At 35.1% G+C, this 21,714-nt stretch overlaps 1 protein-coding gene across 1 annotated transcript in view; it reads right to left on the bottom strand.

Moving 5' to 3' along the window:
* Positions 1–6,316: 6,316 nt before the first annotated feature.
* Positions 6,317–21,714, bottom strand: part of NAF1 (nuclear assembly factor 1 ribonucleoprotein) — a 36,468-nt gene continuing 21,070 nt past the window's right edge. The window contains exons 4-8 of the mRNA XM_003942717.4: positions 21,462–21,544; positions 16,201–16,361; positions 15,099–15,150; positions 11,215–11,317; positions 6,317–7,632 (exon numbers count right to left, since the gene is read on the bottom strand). Of these exons, the coding sequence (XP_003942766.1) occupies positions 7,181–7,632; positions 11,215–11,317; positions 15,099–15,150; positions 16,201–16,361; positions 21,462–21,544 (851 nt within the window). The 3' untranslated portion in view covers positions 6,317–7,180. The remainder of the gene's footprint in view (positions 7,633–11,214; positions 11,318–15,098; positions 15,151–16,200; positions 16,362–21,461; positions 21,545–21,714) is intronic.

Raw genomic sequence — 21,714 nt, 5'->3', positions numbered from 1 at the left:
GAGGTTGCAGTGAGCCGAGATCGCGCCATTGCACTCCAGCCTGGGTAACAAGAGCGAAACTCCGTCTCAAAAAAAAAAAAAAAAAGAATTTCCTAAAGTTTACTTTATGCACCTCGTGCAGATTGGGAAAGACTGAAAAGTAAAGACACACAAATAATTGTTTTTCTTCTTTTGCTTATTTTCCTTGATTTGAGTCATCCAGAGGTAAAAGAGATTGCCTTTTCTACAATAGAAAATAACTCAATAATGGGAAGTCATATAGAAGAACTAGTAGAAAGCACTGAATCAGTTTAACATATTGCCTAAAAATTTATAATATAAATTCATAAAATCAAATCCAAATGCCAAACACTATTATTGAAAGAAAATCCATATAAATGATATATTATATTTGAGACTCTATGTCTTCCCAATTCAATATGATCAGTACCTTAAGAAACTGTTCCTTAAAACATACAGTAAGACTTTCAGTACCTGGGAATTTGAAATACCACTTCTTTATATTTAATAATTAGCTTTAAATTATAGCAAACTGAAATTCAGATTCTCGTTTCTTCTTTATCAAATTGGCCTCAATTATTTTAAAGTACTTGCTGTTTACCAGCTCTAAACAATCGACAAAAAAATGTAGAACAAAAAGAGGTGGGGAGGGAGTGACAAATCACGATTTGGTGGAAAAAAAGAGAATGAGAAAGCATTCTATATTCATTGCCCCAAAAAATGGAGACCTGTACACAGGCACCATGCTAACTGCTTACAACTTCCCTGCGTCCCACTTGTACCTATTAATAATTTAGTGTCCCTTACTAGTCACTTACCTACACAGAAGAAATTGATATGTTTTGGAATTTAACCATATGACTTAACTACATGGCTTTTAAGAAGTGTCCTTCAAGCCTGTAGTCTCAGCACTTTGGGAGGCCAAGGTGGGTGGATCACAAGGTCAAGAGATGAGACCATCCTGGCCAACATGGTGAAAGCCCATCTCCACTAAAATATAAAAATTAGCTGGGCATGGTGGCGCACATCTGTAGTCCCAGCTACTCGGGAGGCTGAGGTAAGAGAACTGCTTGAACCGGGAACCGGGGAGGGGGAGGTTGCAGTGAGCCAAATCAAGCCACTGCACTCCAGCCTGGTGCCTGGGGACAGACCAAGACTCTGTCTCACAAAAAAAAAAAAAAAAAAAAAAAGTGTCCTGCTATGGTTTGACTGTCTGCTGTCCCCTCCAAAACTCCTGTTACAATTTAGTTGCCACTGTAACGGTATTAAGAGATGGGACCTGTAACAGGTGAGTAGACCATGAGGGCTCCACTCTCACTGGGAGATCTGTACCATTTTAAGAGAGAGTTCACACACCTCTTGTCCTCTTTTACCCTCTTGCCATCACCATGGGATGACACAGCAAGAAGATCCTCACAAGATGCCATGCCTTGATATTGGACCTCCCAGACTCCAGAACTGTGAGCCAATAAATTGCTGTTCATTATACATTAAATTGTTACAACAGTACAAAACAGACTATGATGTCCTTTGGTAAGCTATGAAATGGCACTCTATTCCAGGTTTCCCCTAGATGGTCTGTAATAGTCTGTTTTACACTGTTATAAGGAAATGCCTGAGGCTGAGTAATTTATTAAGAAAAGAGGTTTATTTAGCTTGCAGTTCTTCAGACTCTAAAAGAAACATGACACCAACATCTGCTTCTGGTGAGAGCCTCAGGAAGCTTTCAATCACAGGGATGGTGAAGTGGGAGCAGTATGTCATATGGTGAGAATGTGAACAAGAGATGTCATGCTCTTTTTAACAGTCCGCTCATGGGTGAACTATTGGAGTGAGAACTCACACATTACTATGGGGAGGGCACTAAACCATTCACAAGGGTTCTATCCCATGACCCAAACACCTCCACCAGGGTAACATTTCAAAACAAGATTTGGAGGGGACAAAGGTCCAAACTATATCACAGTCTCAACCCAGTCCTTCAGTATCTATTTCCAATAAGTAAACAAGTCATCCAATTACCATGCTGTGACCACAGTTCATTACAGCCTCAACCTCTTGGGTTCAAGTGATCTTCCTGCCTCAGCCACTTGTAGCTGAGACTATAAGCATGCACAACCATACCTGGCAAATTTTTGCAGTTTTTACAGATGAGGTTTCACCATGGTCTTCAACTGCTGGGCTCTAGCGATCCTCTTGCCTCAGCCTCCCAAAGTGCTGGGATTACAAGTGTGAGCCATCCTACCTAGCCTATAGCTACTCGTCTTAATTAAAACAAATGTGTTAGCTTAGGCAATGATTTTAATTTCATTCTGTATCTGCAACTATAGACATGCAAAGGGGTTATCCATACACAATCATGTGAATGTCAGCCTACCTTACTACATAGTAAAAGGCTAATATAAATAATTCTCCATAGAAAGTGAGAAACTGTGTGAGTAGAACATTTTACGTATTTGCCTTTAAATCAGTTTAAAGATCTAGGGACACAATTTTAAAAGAAGCACTGTAAGATTAAAATGAGGATGATGACAACTGCATTATTTCTGTCTTCCAAATAAGAGACAGTTGGTGACTTGTAACCAACTGCTGTAACAAAATACCACAGTCTGAGTAATGTATAAAAACAATAGAAATCTATGCTGGGCATGGTGGCTTGTGCCTGTAATCCCAGCTACTCTATAGGCTGAGAGAGAGAGAGGCATTGCTTAAGGCCAGGTGTTCAAGACCAGGTAAGACAACACAACAAGATCCTGTCCTCAAATAAATAAAATAAATAAATAAATAAATAAATAAGCAAGCCTTACAGTCTAGATGCTGGGAAGTCAAGATGAAGGCATTAGCAGGTTTGGTGTCTGGTGAGGGTTGTTCTCTGCTCACAAGATGGCACCTTGTTGCTACATCTTCCTGAGGGAGAAATACTGAGTCGTCTTTACATGGTGGATGAGACTGAAGAATAAAAGGATCTAAGCCAGTTCCTTGCAGCCCCTTTTATAAGGCACTAATCCATAAAGTGCAGAGTCCTCATGACTTAAATCACTTCCCAATACCTATTAAACAATTTCTCGACATTATTTATGATGCCCAATATAATATAAACTTTATAAAAAGTTACATGCTATTGTTTAGAGAATAATTACAAGGAAAAAAAGTCTGCCATGTCAGTACAGGTGCAACCATACATTTTATTGTTTTCTAAATATTTCTGATCCACAATTGGTTGAACCACAGATGCAGAATCCACAGACACAGAGGACTGTATATAGAGAGAGGCAATTGGACCTAAGTGGTTAAGATACCAACTTAATTGAAGCGAAGATCCAATGGTATAATTCAGATGCTTCTGTAGATAGTAAATATCCAGTCAGATAATACTACAGGCATACACTGTTTTATTACATCTCACTGTACTGTACTTGATATATAGTGCATTTTTTACAAATTGAAGGTTTGTAGTAATCCTGCACCTGGCAAGTATAACATCTCCATTTTCCCAACAGCATATGCTCACCTCATGTGTTCTGTCACATTCTGGTAATTCTCTCAGTATTTTGAACTTTTTCATAATTGTTATTTGTGTTACAGTGATCTCAGTCAGTGATCTTTGATGTTATTATTGCTTTGGAGGCACCACAAACTATGCCCATATAATATAGTGACCTTAATGGATACATGTGTGTGTCCCGACTGCTTCACAGATGTGCTGTTTCTCTTTTTCTCTCTCCTCAGGCCTTCCTATTTCATGAAACAATACTGAAATTAAACCAATTACTAGCCCTACAATGACCCTAAGTGTTCAAGTGAACGAAAGAGTTGTACATCTTTCATTGTACATCAAAAGTTAGAAATGATTAAGCTTAGTGAAGATAAGCTTAGTGAAGATAGAAGCTGAGGCTTTGAGACAAGCTAAAAAGCTAGGCCTTTTGTGCCAAACAGCCAAGTTGTGAATGCAAAGAAAAACTTCTTAAAGGAAATTAAAAATACTACTCCAGTGAACACAGGAATAAGAAAGCAAAACAGCTTCATAGCAGATATGGAATAGGTTTAAGTGGTCTGGATGTAAGATCTAACCAGTTACAACACTCCCTTAAAGCCAAAGCCTAATCCAGAGCAGGGCCCTAACTCTCCTTCCATTCTATGAAGGCTGAGAGAAACTGTAGAATACAAGTGGGAAGCTAGCAAAGGTTGGCTCATGAGGCTTAAGGAAAGAAGCCATCTCCATAACATACAAGTGGCAAGGTGAAGCTACAAGTTATCCAGGTCTAGCTAAGATGGATACACTAAACACTAAACAACAGATTTTCAATGCATACAAAATAGTCTTCTATTGAAAAAAGCAGCCATCTAGCACTTTCATAGCTACAGAGCGGGATTCAATGCCTAGTTTCCAAACTTCAAAGGACGGGCTATATTGTTAGAGATACTGTAGCTGGTGAATAAGTTGAAGCCAATGCCATTTACGATTCCAAAAATCCTAGGGTCCTTAGGAATTTTGTGCTTTATAAATAAAAAACAATGCTTGGATAACAGCACATCTTTTTATACCATGCTTTACTAAAGATTTTAAGTCCACCATTCAGAAAAAGACTTCTTTTGAAATGTGACTAATTATTAACAATGCACCTGGTCATACCCACGGACTCCGATGGAGATATTACAAGGAGGTATTTTTTAAATGACTACTAACACATACATTCCATAGCCCAAGGATCAAGGAATAGTTCTGATTTTCAAGTCTTATTATGTAAGAATACTTTCTGTAAGGTTATAGCTGTCATAGACCGCGATTCCTCTGATGGATTTGGGCAAAGTAAATTGGAAACCTTCTGGAAAAGATTTACCATTTAAGATGTCAAGAACATTCATGATTTATGAGATAAGGTCAAAATACTAATATTAACAGGAGTTTGGGAGTAGTTGATTCCAACCCTCATGAATAATTTTGAGGTGTTTAAAGCTTCAGTGGAGGAAGTTAACTGCAGAAGTGGTAGAAATAGGAAGAAAACTAGAATTAGAAGTGGAACCTAAAGATGTGACTGAATTGCTGCAATCTCATGAAAAAACTTGAATAGATGAGGAGTTACTTCTTATGGATGAGAAAAAATGAGGTTTCTCAAGTAAAGGCTACTCATGGTGAAGATGCCAAGTACATTATTGAAATGGTAACAAAGGACTTGCAACGTTACATAAACTTCTTAGTTGATAAAGCAGTGGCAGGGTTTAAGAACCAATCCCAAATTTCAAAGTTTTACAGAGAGTAAAATGCTAGCAAGTGGCATCACATGCTACACAGAAATCTTCAGTGAAACGAAGAGCCAATTAATGCATCAAACTTCACTGCTGTCTATTAGGAGAAACTGCCACCTTCAGCAACCACCACCCTGATCAGTCAGCAACCAACACCACTGAGGCCAGATCCTCCACCAGTTAAAAGATTACAACTCACTGCAGGCTCTGAAGGTCATTCTTACTTTTTAACAGTAAAATATTCTTCAATTGAGATAAACACATTTGGTTTTTGTAGGCACAATACTATTGCACACTTAAAATACAGTAGAGCACAAACGTTAACTTTTATATGCATTTGGAAACCAAAACTTTGTGTGACTGACCTGACTGTAGTGATTTGGATCTGAAGCCACAGTATCTATGAGGTAAACCTGTATCTGAGGTACAGAAATGGGCAGCTTTTTAAATGCCATGATGATGAGAACAGCTTGATGTCTAATAATAACATGTCATTGTTCCCATTCTTGTGGAAAAGGGTTTTGCGTTTTTCTTTGAGTGCTTTTAGATACAATCTCATAAACTCTTAACAGTATTCTACCAAATCATTAAAAGGTTGTGCTAACCTGTGAAGGTAACTTAAAAGTTCCAAAAACATTTCAAAAGATAATGAAGAAAGCACTTGCATGATAAAGTTAATATATACCAAGGCAGAGCCTCTCAACTTGTGTACTAGGAATGCCGCAGAGTCCTCTCAGCTAATGGGGAAAAAAAGTGGGGCCTCAGTGCAACCAGAGTACATGGGTTTCTGCTAAGTGGTATCTAGTTTATTCCAATGTGCCATACAAAAGTGTGTTAAGGAATGAAAGACTGGGAAACATCTAATTAGTGGAAAATGCTAAACAGAAAACCAGGAGAGAGAGGTTCAACTCTTCGACAACTCACTAACTGAGTGATCTTAGTTAAATTAACCTCTTTGGGACACTTGGCCTCCTCATTTATTAAATGAAAACTAGAGTATTTCAATGGCCTCTTCTAGTTCTAAAACCCATAATTTCCCTTACATTGACACTTCATAATATAAAAGCAGTAGTCATTACTCATTTAATTAAAAACTCTAAATTGTGATACTCAATAAACACTTGTTATTTATTGAACCTAGTCTGCATGTGAGTATCTGGGAAACAAATATGGAAGATGAAATCCCTAAATAGATCTTATTGTGAATAATCTTTGTATCCCTTTTAGGAGGTTAAATAGTAAAGCCTTCTGAATACGTGCCTAAATAAAGGAAATGGCACAGATAACATAAGCTTGCCTATGCATAATAAATATTTACTTTAGCTATAATCAGAGCTTCTACCAATATCTAAGAATTTCCTCCTCTACACCCTTCAACTGCGTTAAAAACAAAAACTATGGTCATTTAAATGTATTTGCAAATTACATTTATAATTAAATTTGATTTCTAGGGTATACATTTATAAAAATAAAGACTCTCAAAAGGACTTCATCTTATTTTCAGATTACAGTAAGAAAATCAATGTGCTCCATATATTTTACCCATGATGAAACTTATTCCATACCCATTATTTTTTATATATATATATAATATATATAATATATATAATATATATATAATATAATATATATATATTATATATATATATATAGTTTAACTGGGTAGGTTTGGGTGGGAGAAGGCATGAATTCAAAATTTTAATTAAATATTACATAATTTAATGTTCTCCCAAAGAATCTGAGCTGACATTTTCATATGAATACAATTTCACAAAGGCTACAAATATATATCAACTTACAACAGAAGGAATCATTTAGTATTTTACAGGGTTTTTAAAAATCTAGCTCCATAATCACTTTTTCTTTAAAAAAAAAAAAAAATCCTTACTGCATAATATGACAAGTCCACATTTCTCTGGAAATGCATAGTCACCTAATAGTAAGGTCCAAAATGAGAATTACTATCTCCAGAAGAGGGTGGAGGAGGCAGCGGTGGAGGGGGAGGAGGCGGGGGCAGGGAGTACGGTAAGTTAAGTAATGGATGAGCTGCCATGTTTGGTGTAGCCCAACGCATGTTTACAGGTGGGGGTGGGGGTGGAGGTGGTGGGCAGAGTGAAAAATTATGCATATCAAACATTGGAGGGGGAAAGGGGTATTGTGGCATAATGGGATTATCTTGTCTCTGGGAAGGAAATCCTGAAGTCTCCTGAGATACCATATGTTCTGAATTATAGAACTGCTGAGGTGGAGGCCTGCCATGGCAAGATCTAGGATATCTGCTCCGGGAAAATCCTCGTGTGAATTCTCTGTTGCGATATCCTTTTGAATGTTCTGAAGCAGAGCTATGAGCATTCCAATTCTGATGTACTTCAGCAAAATCTTCACCTTTGAGTGAGGGGAGGGAAAACATAAAAATGAAAATAAGTTTAATATATCAAACTGTTTGAAATTTCAATTATGTTTTTTCTTTATTATCTAGTATATCTTATGGCAGTTAAAAGAGTATGTCTTAAAATAATCAATTTTAAAGGAACTGAAAAGACAAAACTTAATGCCAAAGAAAGAGAACTAGCAAGACAGAAAACACTTAGACAATAACTATTCTACTCCAGCCAAACACCACAGAAGAAAATGTGGCACCGTCTCTACACACTCACAAAGGCTGAGTACAGATCTTAGACTTCTATCCTTGACAGGCAGTAATGAGCTACTCCAACCCTTCCACCACAGTAGCATCAGGAACAAGCTGAACACGGTGTGGGTAGTAAGGCCTTCCCGCAATGACAGTGGGTAGTAAGGCCTCCCCGCAATGACAGTAAGCATCACAAGGGGAACCTCAACTACCACCTCTACTGGCAGCAACACAGTGTTCTTCCATCTTTTACTCTGGGGTAATGTCAAAGAAGACTGAGTAGAGTTAGGATTTTAGTGATAACAAGGCCATCCTCCACTGGTGTCACTGCATGCCATATGGGGAGTAGTGACAAAGTACTCCTGTCCCTCTAGGAATAAGAAAAGACCCTAAGGCAGGCGTCCCCAAACTTTTTACACAGAGGGCCAGTTCACTGTCCCTCAGACCATTGGAGGGCCGCCACATACTGTGCTCCTCTCACTGACCACCAATGAAAGAGGTGCCCCTTCCTGAAGTGCAGCAGGGAGCCGGATAAATGGCCTCAGGGGGCCGCATGCGGCCCGCAGGCCATAGTTTGGGGACGCCTGCCCTATGGGATGTCAGAACTTCTACCCTCATCCAGCAGTAACAAAGCACTCCTTGGCCAAAGGTGTCAACTGAGGCTAAGAGGAATACCTAGACTTCAATCTACCCTCTTCTTTCACTGCCAGAGTAGTCTTTTAAAAAACAAAACAAAGAAAATGTAACAACAAACCCAGCTAAAACAGAAGATTTACATAAGATCCATGGTCTTGTAATATATTACTCAATATATCCAAGTTTCAATTTAAAAAAAAAAAGTGCTCATTACAAAAAGAGGCCGGAAGATTTCTTTCAATTAAAAAAAAAAAAAATCAACCAAGGGCATCACAAAGATGTTAGAATTATGAAAGATAGTAAAGCAGTCATAAAATTGTTTCAGCAAGATATTATGAACATTCTAAAAAATTAAAATTATAAAGTTTTAGCAAAAAAAAGAAGATACAAAAAAACAAATTGAAATTTTAGAAATGAGCATTACAATAATCAAAATAAAAAAAAAACAAGGGAACGATATTGAAGGAGAAGAATAAAGCTGGAGGACTGAAACTATCCAACTTCAAGACTTATTACAAAGCTTCAGGTATCACAGCGTGAGGTACTGGTGAAAGAAGAGACAAATAAATCAATAGGACAAAACAGAAAGTACAAAAACAAACTCATAAAACATAATCAACTGATTTAACAAAAGAGCAAAAGCAATACAACAGAGCAAAAGTAGTCTTTTCAACAAATGGGGCTGGAACACCAGGACATCCATATGCAAAAAATAAATCTAGACAATAGGCTTACATCATTCATAAGAATTAATTCAAAATGAATCACAGACCTCAATGTAAAGTGCAGAATTACAAAATTCCTAAAAGATAACAGAGAAGAAAATATAGATGACCTTGAGTTGATACTGACTTTCTAGACAGGACACCAAAGGCACGATCCTTGAAAGAAAGAATCGATTCGCTGAATTGCATTAAACTTAAAAGTTTTGCTACACGAAAAATACTGTCAGTCAGGAAAACGAAAGAAAAAAGCTCAAGAGTTCAAGGTTACAGTGAGTGAGCTATGATTGTACCACTGCATTCTAGCCTGGGCAACAGAGCATGAACCTCAAAAAACAGGCAAACGAAAACAAAAAACCTCAGCAAGACATTTGTTGATGTACAAAAAATTCTAAAATTTATACTGAAAGGTAAAAGACCCAGAATATCGCTAATAATTTTTAAAAACAGAAATAAAGTAGGAGTTATCACTCTAAGCAATTTCAAGACTAACTTCACTTTCTACACAAAATTTACCTCAAAATGAACTGCAAGTGTAAAACGTAAAACAGAAGAATACAAAACTTTTAGGGAAAAAAATAGAAGAAAATCATCAGGCTCTAAAGCTAAGCAGGAAGTTACCAGATTCCATAAACAAAACTGATAAATTAATTTTCCTCCAAACTAAAACCTTTAATCTTGCAAGAGGACCTCTTAAAAGGGTTAAAAGATTATAGACTAGAACGAATTATGAACAAACCACATATCTGACAGAAACCTAGTATATCTAAAATATACGTTTTTAAATTCTCAAAACTTGACAGTAAAAATACAGAAATACTATTTTAAAATGGGCAAAAGATATGGATTGACACATCACTGAACATACAGATAGTAAATGAGCACATGTAAAGATGTTCAATGTTGGGCCAGGCGCAGTGGCTCACACCTGAAATCCCAGTATTTTGGGAGGCTGAGGCGGGTGGCTCACGAGGTCAAGAGATCAAGACCATCCTGGTCAACATGGTGAAACCCCGTCTCTACCAAAAATACAAAAAATTAGCTGGGCGCGGTGGCACGTGCCTGTAATCCCAGCTACTCAGGAGGCTGAGGCAGGAGAATTGCCTGAACCCAGGAGGCAGAGGTTGCGGTGAGCCGAGATCGCACCATTGCGCTCCAGCCTGGGTAACGAGAGCGAAACTCCATCTCAAACAAAAAAACAAAAAAAGATGTTCAACGTCATTAGCCATTAGGAAAATGCAAATTGAAACCACAATTATATTAGTACTACATACCTAGCAGAATGGCTAAAATTAAAAATAGTGATAACACCAAATGCTAGAGAAAAATGCAAAGAAATTGTCACTCGTATACTGCTGATGGAAACGTAAAATGTTACAGCCACATTGAAAAACAGCATGGCAATTTCTTAGGAAACTAAACATGTAATGCAATTATTATACAACCAAGCAAATGCACTCTTGGGCATTTATTCCAGGGAAATAAAAATCTGTTTTCACAAAAAACTTGGTAACAAATATTTATAACTGCTTTTTTCTGAATCACCCCAAAATGGAAACAACCTAGATGTGTTTCAGTGAATGAATGGTCAGGTAATCTGGTAAATTCATACCTGAAATGTTACACTGTACTGAAGAAGAACAAACTATTATTGATAGTTTCAAATTATTATTAATAGGTTCATCAAGTACTAGATCATAAAATTTCTAAAAATGGAAGCAAATGAGTATCTTAAGAAAAAAGTGCTGAGAAGCACAAGTAACAATATTTAGTCTGTCTGTTGCCCCAGGAAGCCATTTTTATATGCTTAAGCTCATAAAACTACCATACCTCCTGCTATGTAACCACTCTGAATGTTAGTAGAATGCTAGGAGGTAAACAGAGAGAACCCATATGTTTCCTTCAGCTTTATTACTGATAAACTTATATAGATGTAAATTAAGATAAAGAATGACTATACATATTATATTCACTCACCTGGTTCATTAAATTCAGATTTGAGTTTTTTCCGGCCTTGAATCTGAGATTTTTTCCTCTGTTTGGCTTCTTTTTCTTTTTCATCATCACTGAAATCTAAGGCCTTGCAGAGAAAGGTATGTAATAGGTTTATATTACATGGATTTGCCTATTCAACAGTATACACTTGAAGGTGAAGAAAATAAGCCTATTATTAACCACTGACTCTTAAAAAAAAGTTGCTTTTTTGATACTTAATATTTTCTATATCTGAATTAGACATGGTAGAAAAATAAAGTATTTTTTGATAAATGCTTAATGACTCTTAATTAACACAGGCCAGTAATCGGTCCTGAGATATGAGTCTGACTTCCAGTTTAGACTTAAGATTCATCATAGTGTCAGATGCAAAAGATCAAGGACTAAGCAAATTATACACTTTGTAACAGCCAACAACAATAGAAGACAATGTTCCACAATTCACTCATTCAAAATATACACCCAAGCACTGTTCTAAACCTTCACAGGTTCATTCTTTACAGGTTTACTGTATTTTTAAATATAATTTTAGGTATATATCAAGGGTTATAAATAAATATTAAGGCAAAATAAGGGTATACAAATCATGGAGATGCTACTTAAGGTAAGACCACAGGCAAAGGCTTTTATAAGCAGATACATAAATGACCCAACTCCTAAAAGGAAATTATTTAAAAATTAAATGTGGTACAATTCACATGTAACTAAGAATTAGGATTCATTGTTATAGTCCACCAAGAAAACCAAGATTTATGAGCTGTATATATTATGACTGCTATGGCTGCAATAGTCAGGCATTTTATTATTCTATTAACACCAAAAACTTCTTTTATTATTATGTTTCATATAAAAATACACTAAAGCTGGCCTATTATGTATGTAGGGATAAACATTTAAGAAGAAGAAAGAAAATGTATATGAACATCTTTGTATGTAATTTTCAGTATGGCTTTGCTGGAATACATTCTAGATCAAATCCTCCATGAACCAGAAATTCATACACTTCAGAGTCTAAAATCTAATTCGAAAACATCAACTAATTGTATGCTTTCAAAATGCACAAGTTCTTATTACTGATCTTAATGTGATAAGACTTTTAAATTCAGATTAAATCTGGTATCTGACACACTAGGAAGTATGGAGATCAGAGGGAAGACTCCTTCTGAGAAAAAAGATTAAATGTACAATGAATGAGTGCCACAACTCAATGCACGATTACAGTGCTGGATAAAGAGAAAAAAGGAAAAGGAAGACTTCTTGGTATGGATAACCCAATATAAATACCTGACTGAGTTAGCTATGAAAATAAAGAAAATTTTCAGGGCATGGGAACGATACACACAGAGGTATAACAGAACATGGTATACACGGAAAAGAAAAATGGTAATGAAAGGCAAAGTGAAAGCTTCATACACAGCAAAACAGAGGCATGGTAGAACATGGTATATACGGAAAAGAAAAATAGTGCTGAAAGGCAAAGTGAAAGCTGCTTCTTACACAGCAAAAACAGAAAAGACAAAATTGGAGAAGCTAATAAGAAACCTTACAGTGCCATTTGAAATAACTGAAATAATCATCTTAAGAGCAGGAGGGAGGACTAAGAATTTTAATTGGGAATCATTTATTTCAGAGAGATTACTCTGGTAGTAGTTTGCTATCACCTCCTAAAATCAGAGAAAAATTTATGTTTCTTGTATGCAAATTAATTCGTATCTCCATTCATTAAATACACTTATTGTACCGTCATGTACATGTTGGTGTATTAAAAATGGCTATAAAGATAAATATGATACAACCCAAGGTCATTTTTAGGTCCTTTGCACAGCCTAACATTTCACAGCACATACTTTCTCTTATTTTCTTTATGTGAGCTTTCTATTTTCACAGCACATGATGTTTCTCTTTTTTCAAGTTTAAACCAAACAAACTTCTAATTTTAATCTATGATCAATTAGGCAATAATTCTAGACTACAAGTTTCATCAAGAAATATTACAAAATAAATTCCCAACATACTTAACACTCCAGTCAAGCTACCTGGAAAAAACAAACACCATGAACTACGTGAGATGTAATTTTACAATTAACCTAGTCAAACCAATTTTACAAATAACTCACATTGCCGTAATTGGTAAATTCAATGCTTAGGTCAGAAACAACAGGGATTCATTAGAATATCTGGATATTGGCTGGGCACGGTGGCTCACACCTGTAATCACAGCACTTTGGGAGGCAGAGACAGGTGAATTACTGGAGGTCAGGAGTTTAAGACGAGCCTGGCCAACATCGTGAAACCCCATCTCTGCTAAAAATACAAAATTAGCCAGGCATGGTGGCACGCACCTGTAATCCCAGCTACTCAGGTGGCTGAGGCAGGAGAATCACTTGAATCCAGGAGGCGGAGGTTGCAGTGAGCCGAGATTGGCACTCCAGCCTGGGCAAAAAGAGTGAAACTCCATCTCAAAAAAATAAAAGATTATCTAGATTTTACAAGAAACATGTTTTGAGATCTTTATAAATCTTTATATACACTTCTAAAACATTTAATTTCAGTAATAATATGCTCTAGATGCCATAAACTAATTCAGAATATTAAGTGAATATTCAGAGCCTTAACTGGAATAAATACATAACTTTAATTTACATAATTCTATTTCAATTCAGATACTAAGCAAGGATCATTCTCTGGTTAAGTGATTCATACCTGTATAAAACCCTTTAAGTCGGCATAAACCTGATTCATACCTCAGTATAATTAGAAACTAACACAGATCATGATTTAGCATTGCTTTAAGCATCTAAAATGACCAAGGGTAAATCTGTAAATATCAAAATCCTACCTTTGTCTACCAGATGAGAAAAAATATATATATCAAAAATCTGTAATACTAGCTGGGCAAGGTGGCTCATGACTGTAATCCCAGCACTTTGGGAAGCTGAGGCAAAAAGACTGCTTGAGGGCAGGAGGATCACTAGGCCAAGAGTTTAAGACCAGACTGGGCAACATAGTCTTCCATGTGTATATTTGTTTAAAAAAAAAAAAAAAAACAACTATAATATTGAGAAAACTTCATCAGAACTGCTGAGCAAGTTTTAAAAAGTCTCATGTATAATTTTTACTGACAAAAATGTTTAAATACTTTTTTATATTGTATAAATACATGCTATTTTTAAGAAATGAATATATTCATTGTTGTAATATTTGTATTTTGATAACTTCAAAAAAAAACCTCAAGATAATCTGCTTAAATACTTTCATGGAATGTTAACCAAGTAATTCTATTAAATCATTAACTCGTTTACATGTTATTCTTAAATTTACCTCACATCCCTAGGAAGACTAGATTATCAAGTCATCTTGGATCATAAAACTACTGTTCTGCTGACATAGATGCACAAAGAAAATCAAGGTCTCTTTTTAGAAAGGTAATTATATTGTAAAAAATCAAAGAGGTAGGTAGCCTCCAATAATTCTGTACTTCCAAAAGAAGAGCAGCTTACTATTAAAAGCACCATGTCTTTATGTCCCATATGGTGTATTTAATAAACTGAATTAATATTTTTTAAAATAATGACATCCTGCCTTTATCAGACAAAGTTAACAAAAATAGGAAAATATTATGTAAATTAGAAGATAATTATTAAAATACAGCTAAATGTAACTGAAAAAAAGTTTTTTTCCAAAATGAAAAAACCTTTCATTGAAAGGTACACAACAGTCCACCTAGGAGGATGAGAGAATACAAAAGGCTAGGACAGAATAAGGCAGTATGGCTGCTGACCAGTATTCATGACCTCCCTAACATATTTATAAGATTAAGTCCTGCCCTATTTTCTAAAATATTCATTAGAAAGACTTATACTTACCTCTGGTGGTGGTTCCTGATCATTCTTCCATGATGCATCTGATCCCTTATCCCTGGGTGGGGTGGGGTAGGGAATCAAAAAAGTATTTATCACAATTCTGCTTATAACTTAAAAGTACAGAAAGTAAAAAGTAAAGGACACAAATTCAACCTTTAATTTTGCAATACACTTGGGTTGTCTTTTCAAAAGATATGGGAAGCTCATAAGAAAAACAAAAGTTGGGCAAATATAAATATTAGGATTAGGGAACTGGAATGAAAAGCCAAGCCTATGGTGCACAGAGGAAAGGAGATGGGCAGTTTTGATTTTCATGATATTTGCAGTTTTCATAAAACTCAGTTTAAAAAAATGCTCATTTCACACCAACTATAATTGGAAACTGTCTCAGGTATGAAGGACACAAAAATGACTATGGGGCATTCCCTTTTCAAATATTTTACAGGTTTAATGGTAGAGATATTAAAATGAATTCTTTTCTCCTCAGTTTACTTGAAGAATATCAACAATCCTCCATAAGTAACCAAGGTTTATTCCAACACTGATTCTCAAAGCAGAGAGGGTCAAATAAAGGCTAACTATGAATAATCTGAGGAAGAGGAAGAGGAGCTGCTTTAAAGATTCTAAAGGACAATGTAATGCTCGGCATATGTGAAATGTGTAATAGAAGCTGAAAAATCAACAATTTTTGGTGAAGAGTTTTACACTTTACAACCAAAAAGAATTTTACACTTTACATCCAAAGAGAATTTTACTCAACTGAAAACAATTGTTAAGAAATGGTAATAATATTAAATACTAATACTAAAATACTAAAATAGTAAGTATATTAAAGTATATAATTAAAAAATTGAAGTAAAATCAGAAAATGTACATGGCTCAAATGTTCTTTTAACTGCTGATCATTTCATTTTCTGCAAAAGGTATGAGTTCTACCTACAAAAGTGATAATACATTGTAGGCTTCAGAGATGTTATTAGGCAGATAAAGGAACTCTCTGGAAGGCAGACAACAATATAGCTATAAGGAATTATCACCACTGAGCATTATTCTTAAAATATAAGTATTAGGTGAGTGAAGGACAACATGCCAGTAAAGTACTTACTGTTTAAGTTTTTCTGTGAATATATACTGGGTGAAATCTTTCATTGATGGAGCAAAATACATAGTCTCCTTTATTTTAATACCTTTACTTTCAATGTGATCTGAAGAATTAAACCGTAACACATAAAATGGATGTGCAACAGGTCCAAATATCTCAAATATCTATAATAGAAACATAAAGGCCTCTTTTAACATGTATTGAAAAGGTAGCAATGTTTTCTTTTAAAAATGCCACTGATAATTGCTAGAACAACGTAATTTTGTCAGTGATAGGGCAATAAAATAATTTATATTTGTCATTTTTACATATTCAGTCTTCATATACTAATTAAAATGTATTAGCTCATTCCAGATTTCCAATCTATTAATTTAAAACAACTGTAACAAGTTTGTTCCTCACAAATTCAAATCATTTGGTGGTACCAACTAGATGCAAATTATAATTTTGGTTTTTTAAAATTATTGCTCATTTAAGTTGTAAGGTACAAAGTAAAGGATTACAATTGGTAACTTTTGAGAAATAACACATTGTATGCATTTGGAATCATGAGATGGGAAATATAAAAGCAAGTTTCTGACTTCAATAGGTGTTAAATCACTTTTGCTGTTTACATAGTGTTAGAAATTTTGTAAAATTAATGACTTTTTCTAATTTAACAAATAATAGAGAAGTTACTTATTTCCACAAAACAAAAGATGGTGTGGCCTTTAACATTTAACTAAGAGAACTGTTTTCAGCAGAACTACGTATGTTATTTCTGAAAACATTTTATCAATGATGAAAGGAAGCCTCTTGGTTTCAAACTTTATTTTCTTCTCAAAATTACCTGAATTAAAAAATATATTTTCTTATAACATATGTACACTATAGAGATGAGAACACGGCCCGTATAGACTTTTCCAGTCTTTTTTCTGTAATACATATTTTTTTCTTTAAGACTATATTGTACTTTTATATACTACTCCCTTTTAAAACCTAAAGTTGTTCCATGTTACATTTTTTCTAAGTAAAATTTTACCAATTATAAAATACCCCTTTACAGATCCAGCACAACTTATTTAACTTTTTTTGTAGGATATTTAAGCAGTTTCCAATTTATTCAACACAATATATGATGCCATAATAAATATCTTATATATCAATGTCTATACTTCAGATTTCCTAAAAATTGATTTTTAAGGAGTAGAAGTATTGAAGCTGAAAGTATGATAATTAACACTAAGGTATAAAAGTTTTAATGGAAATACTAAATAGCTTTCTAAATAGCTTAGACCAATTTATACCAACTGCATTAAAAGTGGCTGTTTTATTACATCCTCAGTTCTTGATTTTTGATAATAAATATTCTTTACATTTTATGATCTTTAGTAGAGCACCAAAGCCTTTATTAGTTTTCACTAAGGCATAAAACAGCTCACAAAGCAGGGCACCACCATTCTGAAGGTATGTATACTCTAAAAACAAGTAGTGACATTAAAATGTATTATGAAATAACACTAATAGCATCACAAATTTCAGACATTAAATAAATTTAAAAGCAAAAAAAATTTAAGAAAATAGCAGGACATTTGCTTTGAGAGGTTTAGATAAATCCAGTAGACCTCGTCCAGTGAAAGCTGTGAAGGACAGAAGAGCTGGACCGCAGCACCACTGTAATCAGCCTACATGACATGAAAGTAATCTTACTTTCACTTAAAATTGTCTTCAAAATAATTCACAAATTTAACTCCCTCGAATATAGACAAACCCAATTCTTTGTTTGCACAGAGACTTAATACCTTAATAATAACTTAAATAATACCTTAATAATAACTAAAAAGTTTCCTATGTATCCATTAATACAAGGTAAAATAATCATTGTTTGCAGCCTGGTACACTGACTGTTTCCCAGGGATTTGTTTCCTAGATAGCATGAATCCATTTCCTAAGTGTGAAAAATGATGTCAATGGAAAAATTCCTTGCAAACTTCAGGTCTATGCAGTATGGTTTAAACTAAAATATATGTGACATTCAAAATTCCTGGACAAAAGAAAAGCATAGCTTTTTAGTTGCTCGCTACTAAGACCTGAAGTGTTTATGAGCTATAACTATGATGAAATCATTATAAAGTTTTAAGTAAAATAACACCACAGACATTAGGTAACAGGAAGCCATAAAATAGTATGTGGCATGAGCCACTAACAATAGGTATGTTACAGGGAAACTTGACCGAGTTCACATAAGCAATTTAGCTAATTCAGAGAAGAAAAGAAGAATTTAGCAATATTTTAAATGACTATTAGCCTCCGAGTGTAGAGTTTAGATTGACTAATACCTGAGAGCTAAACTGTAAAGAGCAACTTAAGACACAGCAAAGATCAGGCCAGCCCACTTCTCACACAGCTCCATATGAGGCACCTGTATCCCCGCTCAGTCAGTCTACCCAACTTAGGGGATTTTGTGACATCCATACTACCTGATTCAAGATAAAAGCAAAAGAAGTAATAGACTTTAAGGAGTGTTTAAGAAACTGAATTTGGAAAAGTAGCAGCTGAGACCTATACTATGAGGTGGGCAAGCAGCTTTCTTTTTATCTTTAAAAATGGAATTATTCTATAGAAATGTTCATATAAAAATGTAATCCAACTGATGCTTTATACTTGCCCTGTCACTGAGAAGAGGTTTTCTAAGTATCCTTTCACTTGGTTCTAGCAGATAATACTCACCATTTTTTCACTCAAAGTCATTATATTTTTGCTACAAGATCTTCAAGGATTCCTATCACACACAGAGGTTAACAAACACCATGACAACAACATGGTACAGATATAATGCAGGGTCTGTTGGGAAAAATAACTGACAAGCAAAGAAGATACAGAGTGCATGCAGTTCCCCAAATTCCATCCCAGCACAGGCTGGGCTTAAATGTTCTGTGCGCACCATGGCAAAAGTTTCAGCAGCGTGGAAGACCTATTTGAGCCAGCAGGCTGGACGTGCACAGACAATATTCCAAAATGGAGAACGAGCTGTATTCTCCACCCCCTCTCCACACACACACCACGTCACAAACTTATGAGTTATCTGGAGGGGACTAGGTAACTTCCAATTTCTCTATTATCTAAGGGGGGACTAGGTAATTCCCAGTTTCTCTAAGTAAGAAGAAATACATTAAGGAATCTCCAGGCCCATGAACAATGCTGGCAGGCTGTGCCTGTGAAGGGCCAAGATCTGCATGCTACCACCTGGAAAGAGCCCTCAAAGACTGTCTGTCCAGGTGAGCCAGCTTTGGGCTAAACTGCCAAAGGGGAAAGGAAATGAGGAAACGAACCTTTACAACTATCCAACATGGTCTTTTATCAATCACTTTGTACTTTTTCCCTTTCCATTAACAAAAATGAAGAAAATACAGACGAATAGGCATTCTAATCCATTAGTTAGGTAAACTGATTATTTCAATCACTGTGTATATTACTGTATCCCAAGTTACCTTGAAATATGTCATGAGAACTAAGGCAGTGGGGAACACTGCATCAATATATAGAGTCCTCTAGAAAAATCATCATGTCGTACCAAACAAGACAATCTTTTAAAAAGAAATCAGTTAAAATTCCCTACTCAGTGATATATGAGAAGGAAACAGATTTCACTAGCTATCAAGAAAAACTAGCAATTCTTAGGATTAAAGGGCAAAGGTAGGAGTAAGTATCTGAGACCGTCCTCCCTCAATCAGTGGGGAAAGCAAAGGGAGGCGGCAGGGAAATCAACCTGGCTTGGCAATCTCATCCATTTCAGATTTGTGACTTTTCAGCAAGGTTCCCCAAGTTTTAAAATAAAGGTAATTCTACTTCCTTTCAGGGTTTCAGTGAACTTAAAAAGTTAAACAACATAAATACCACTGTAGCTGATTATTATTGTGTTACTAAAGAATACAGGGAAAAGATGTTCAATGGCTTGCTACTTGAAGGTAAAACTTAGTATTTAGATAACACATGCTAATAATCTAAAAGGTATTCAGTTTCATAGTCTGGTTATTGGTTTGTTTAACAGATACTTTCTAATCTTCTCTACTCTCACTACTATTTTGGGGAATCATTTCAAGGTACTCAGATTTATAATCAAGTATTTTTTAAAGACTTGTCGCAAAGTCTTTCAAAAGCATTTATAAAGCATTCTATGTAAAATTTAGAAATAGATTTTTTGCCAACAGGCTTATGCCATATAACTAAAGTTAGAGTTATAAATGTTGTATTTTTATCTGACTTCTTTCAAAGCTAAATGACCGTTAAATATGAATATTATTAGCCACATTTACAGGTCTAGAAATTCAAATGTAGTAGGAAATAAAAAAAAAAAAAAATCTGTTTAGAGGTTTTAGTTTAGCAAAGTGTTGAGTATTTTCAGGTGAAAATTTCTAAGCTAAGTACTAAGAAAACAAGACAACTGTCATGAAAATCACAAATAGCTCATTCTTATTTGTTTGTATTCAACTCAATATATACTTAGCACAAATAATTTACACAGAACTGCACTAGGTACAATGGGGAATATCAAGGTGAATAAAACTGTCCCTATTGCCAGGAAATGCATACTTACTTGGTATTTATGTTCTTGATTTTAGAAGGTTTTATGTCTTCTGCCACCCAGTCAGAATTGCCTACTTGCTGGGTAAAGTGCACAGTGTTCTATATTAAGGTGGACATGCAGGGTTGTTCTATTAGAAAAACGTTAAAAGGGACCACATCTTATAGTAATTACTAGAGTACACATATTTGTAATTCCCCAGGATATGCTTACAGTGACAATTCACTGCTGTCAGTGAAATATTTCTCCACTTAGAACTAAGATTCCACAGTGAACTTCCACCTGAGGAAGTCAAAGCCTGAAAAGTCTGAAAGCCAATCTTCAAAGGGGCTCAAAAGCCAAAAATGGTTAAGAGCTACTATGCTATGGGAAATCTTCACTCAGCTGAGTATCTGGAGGGTAGGAAACGATGAGTTATTCATTATGTAGACTCACTGTCTAGCAAATTACCTGACAAACACTAGGAAGGAATTCTATACATGTACATTTAATAACTCATGCAGCGGAAGGGTAATAATCAGTATTAACCAATTTACAGACAGACATAAAGTATTGAAGAAAATCAAGAACGTACTGAAACTTGAGCGCTCTAGATTGTCCATCAATTAAAATCAATAAACTTTCTGAGAACTGATGGAGAAAGTCAGAAAAACCAACCAATAAATAGAATAATTTGTAAGAACTGAAACTTTTTACAAACCTTTCCTGCTGCTTGTCGATCACTTTTAAAAATTACAGTCTCCTCATTAACTGGAGGTAGGTTAGTCATAGATTCAATTATTACTGAAAAATAAAATAGATTACTTTAAGATTTACTTACAAGAGAATGCAGAATTTAATACAAATCTAAGCTTTAATTCCAACATAATTTAAAATAAAATTGAAGGTGGGATTAGTTACCTCATTAACTATTTCTCTTCAGTAAACAAAATCTTATTACCAAACAGTGCTGG

The sequence above is a fragment of the Saimiri boliviensis genome, chromosome 3, assembly GCF_048565385.1.
Source record: "Saimiri boliviensis isolate mSaiBol1 chromosome 3, mSaiBol1.pri, whole genome shotgun sequence".
NCBI lineage: Eukaryota > Metazoa > Chordata > Mammalia > Primates > Cebidae > Saimiri > Saimiri boliviensis.
Note: the sequence above shows the minus strand (reverse complement) of the source record. Positions and strands in the feature narration are given on the sequence as shown.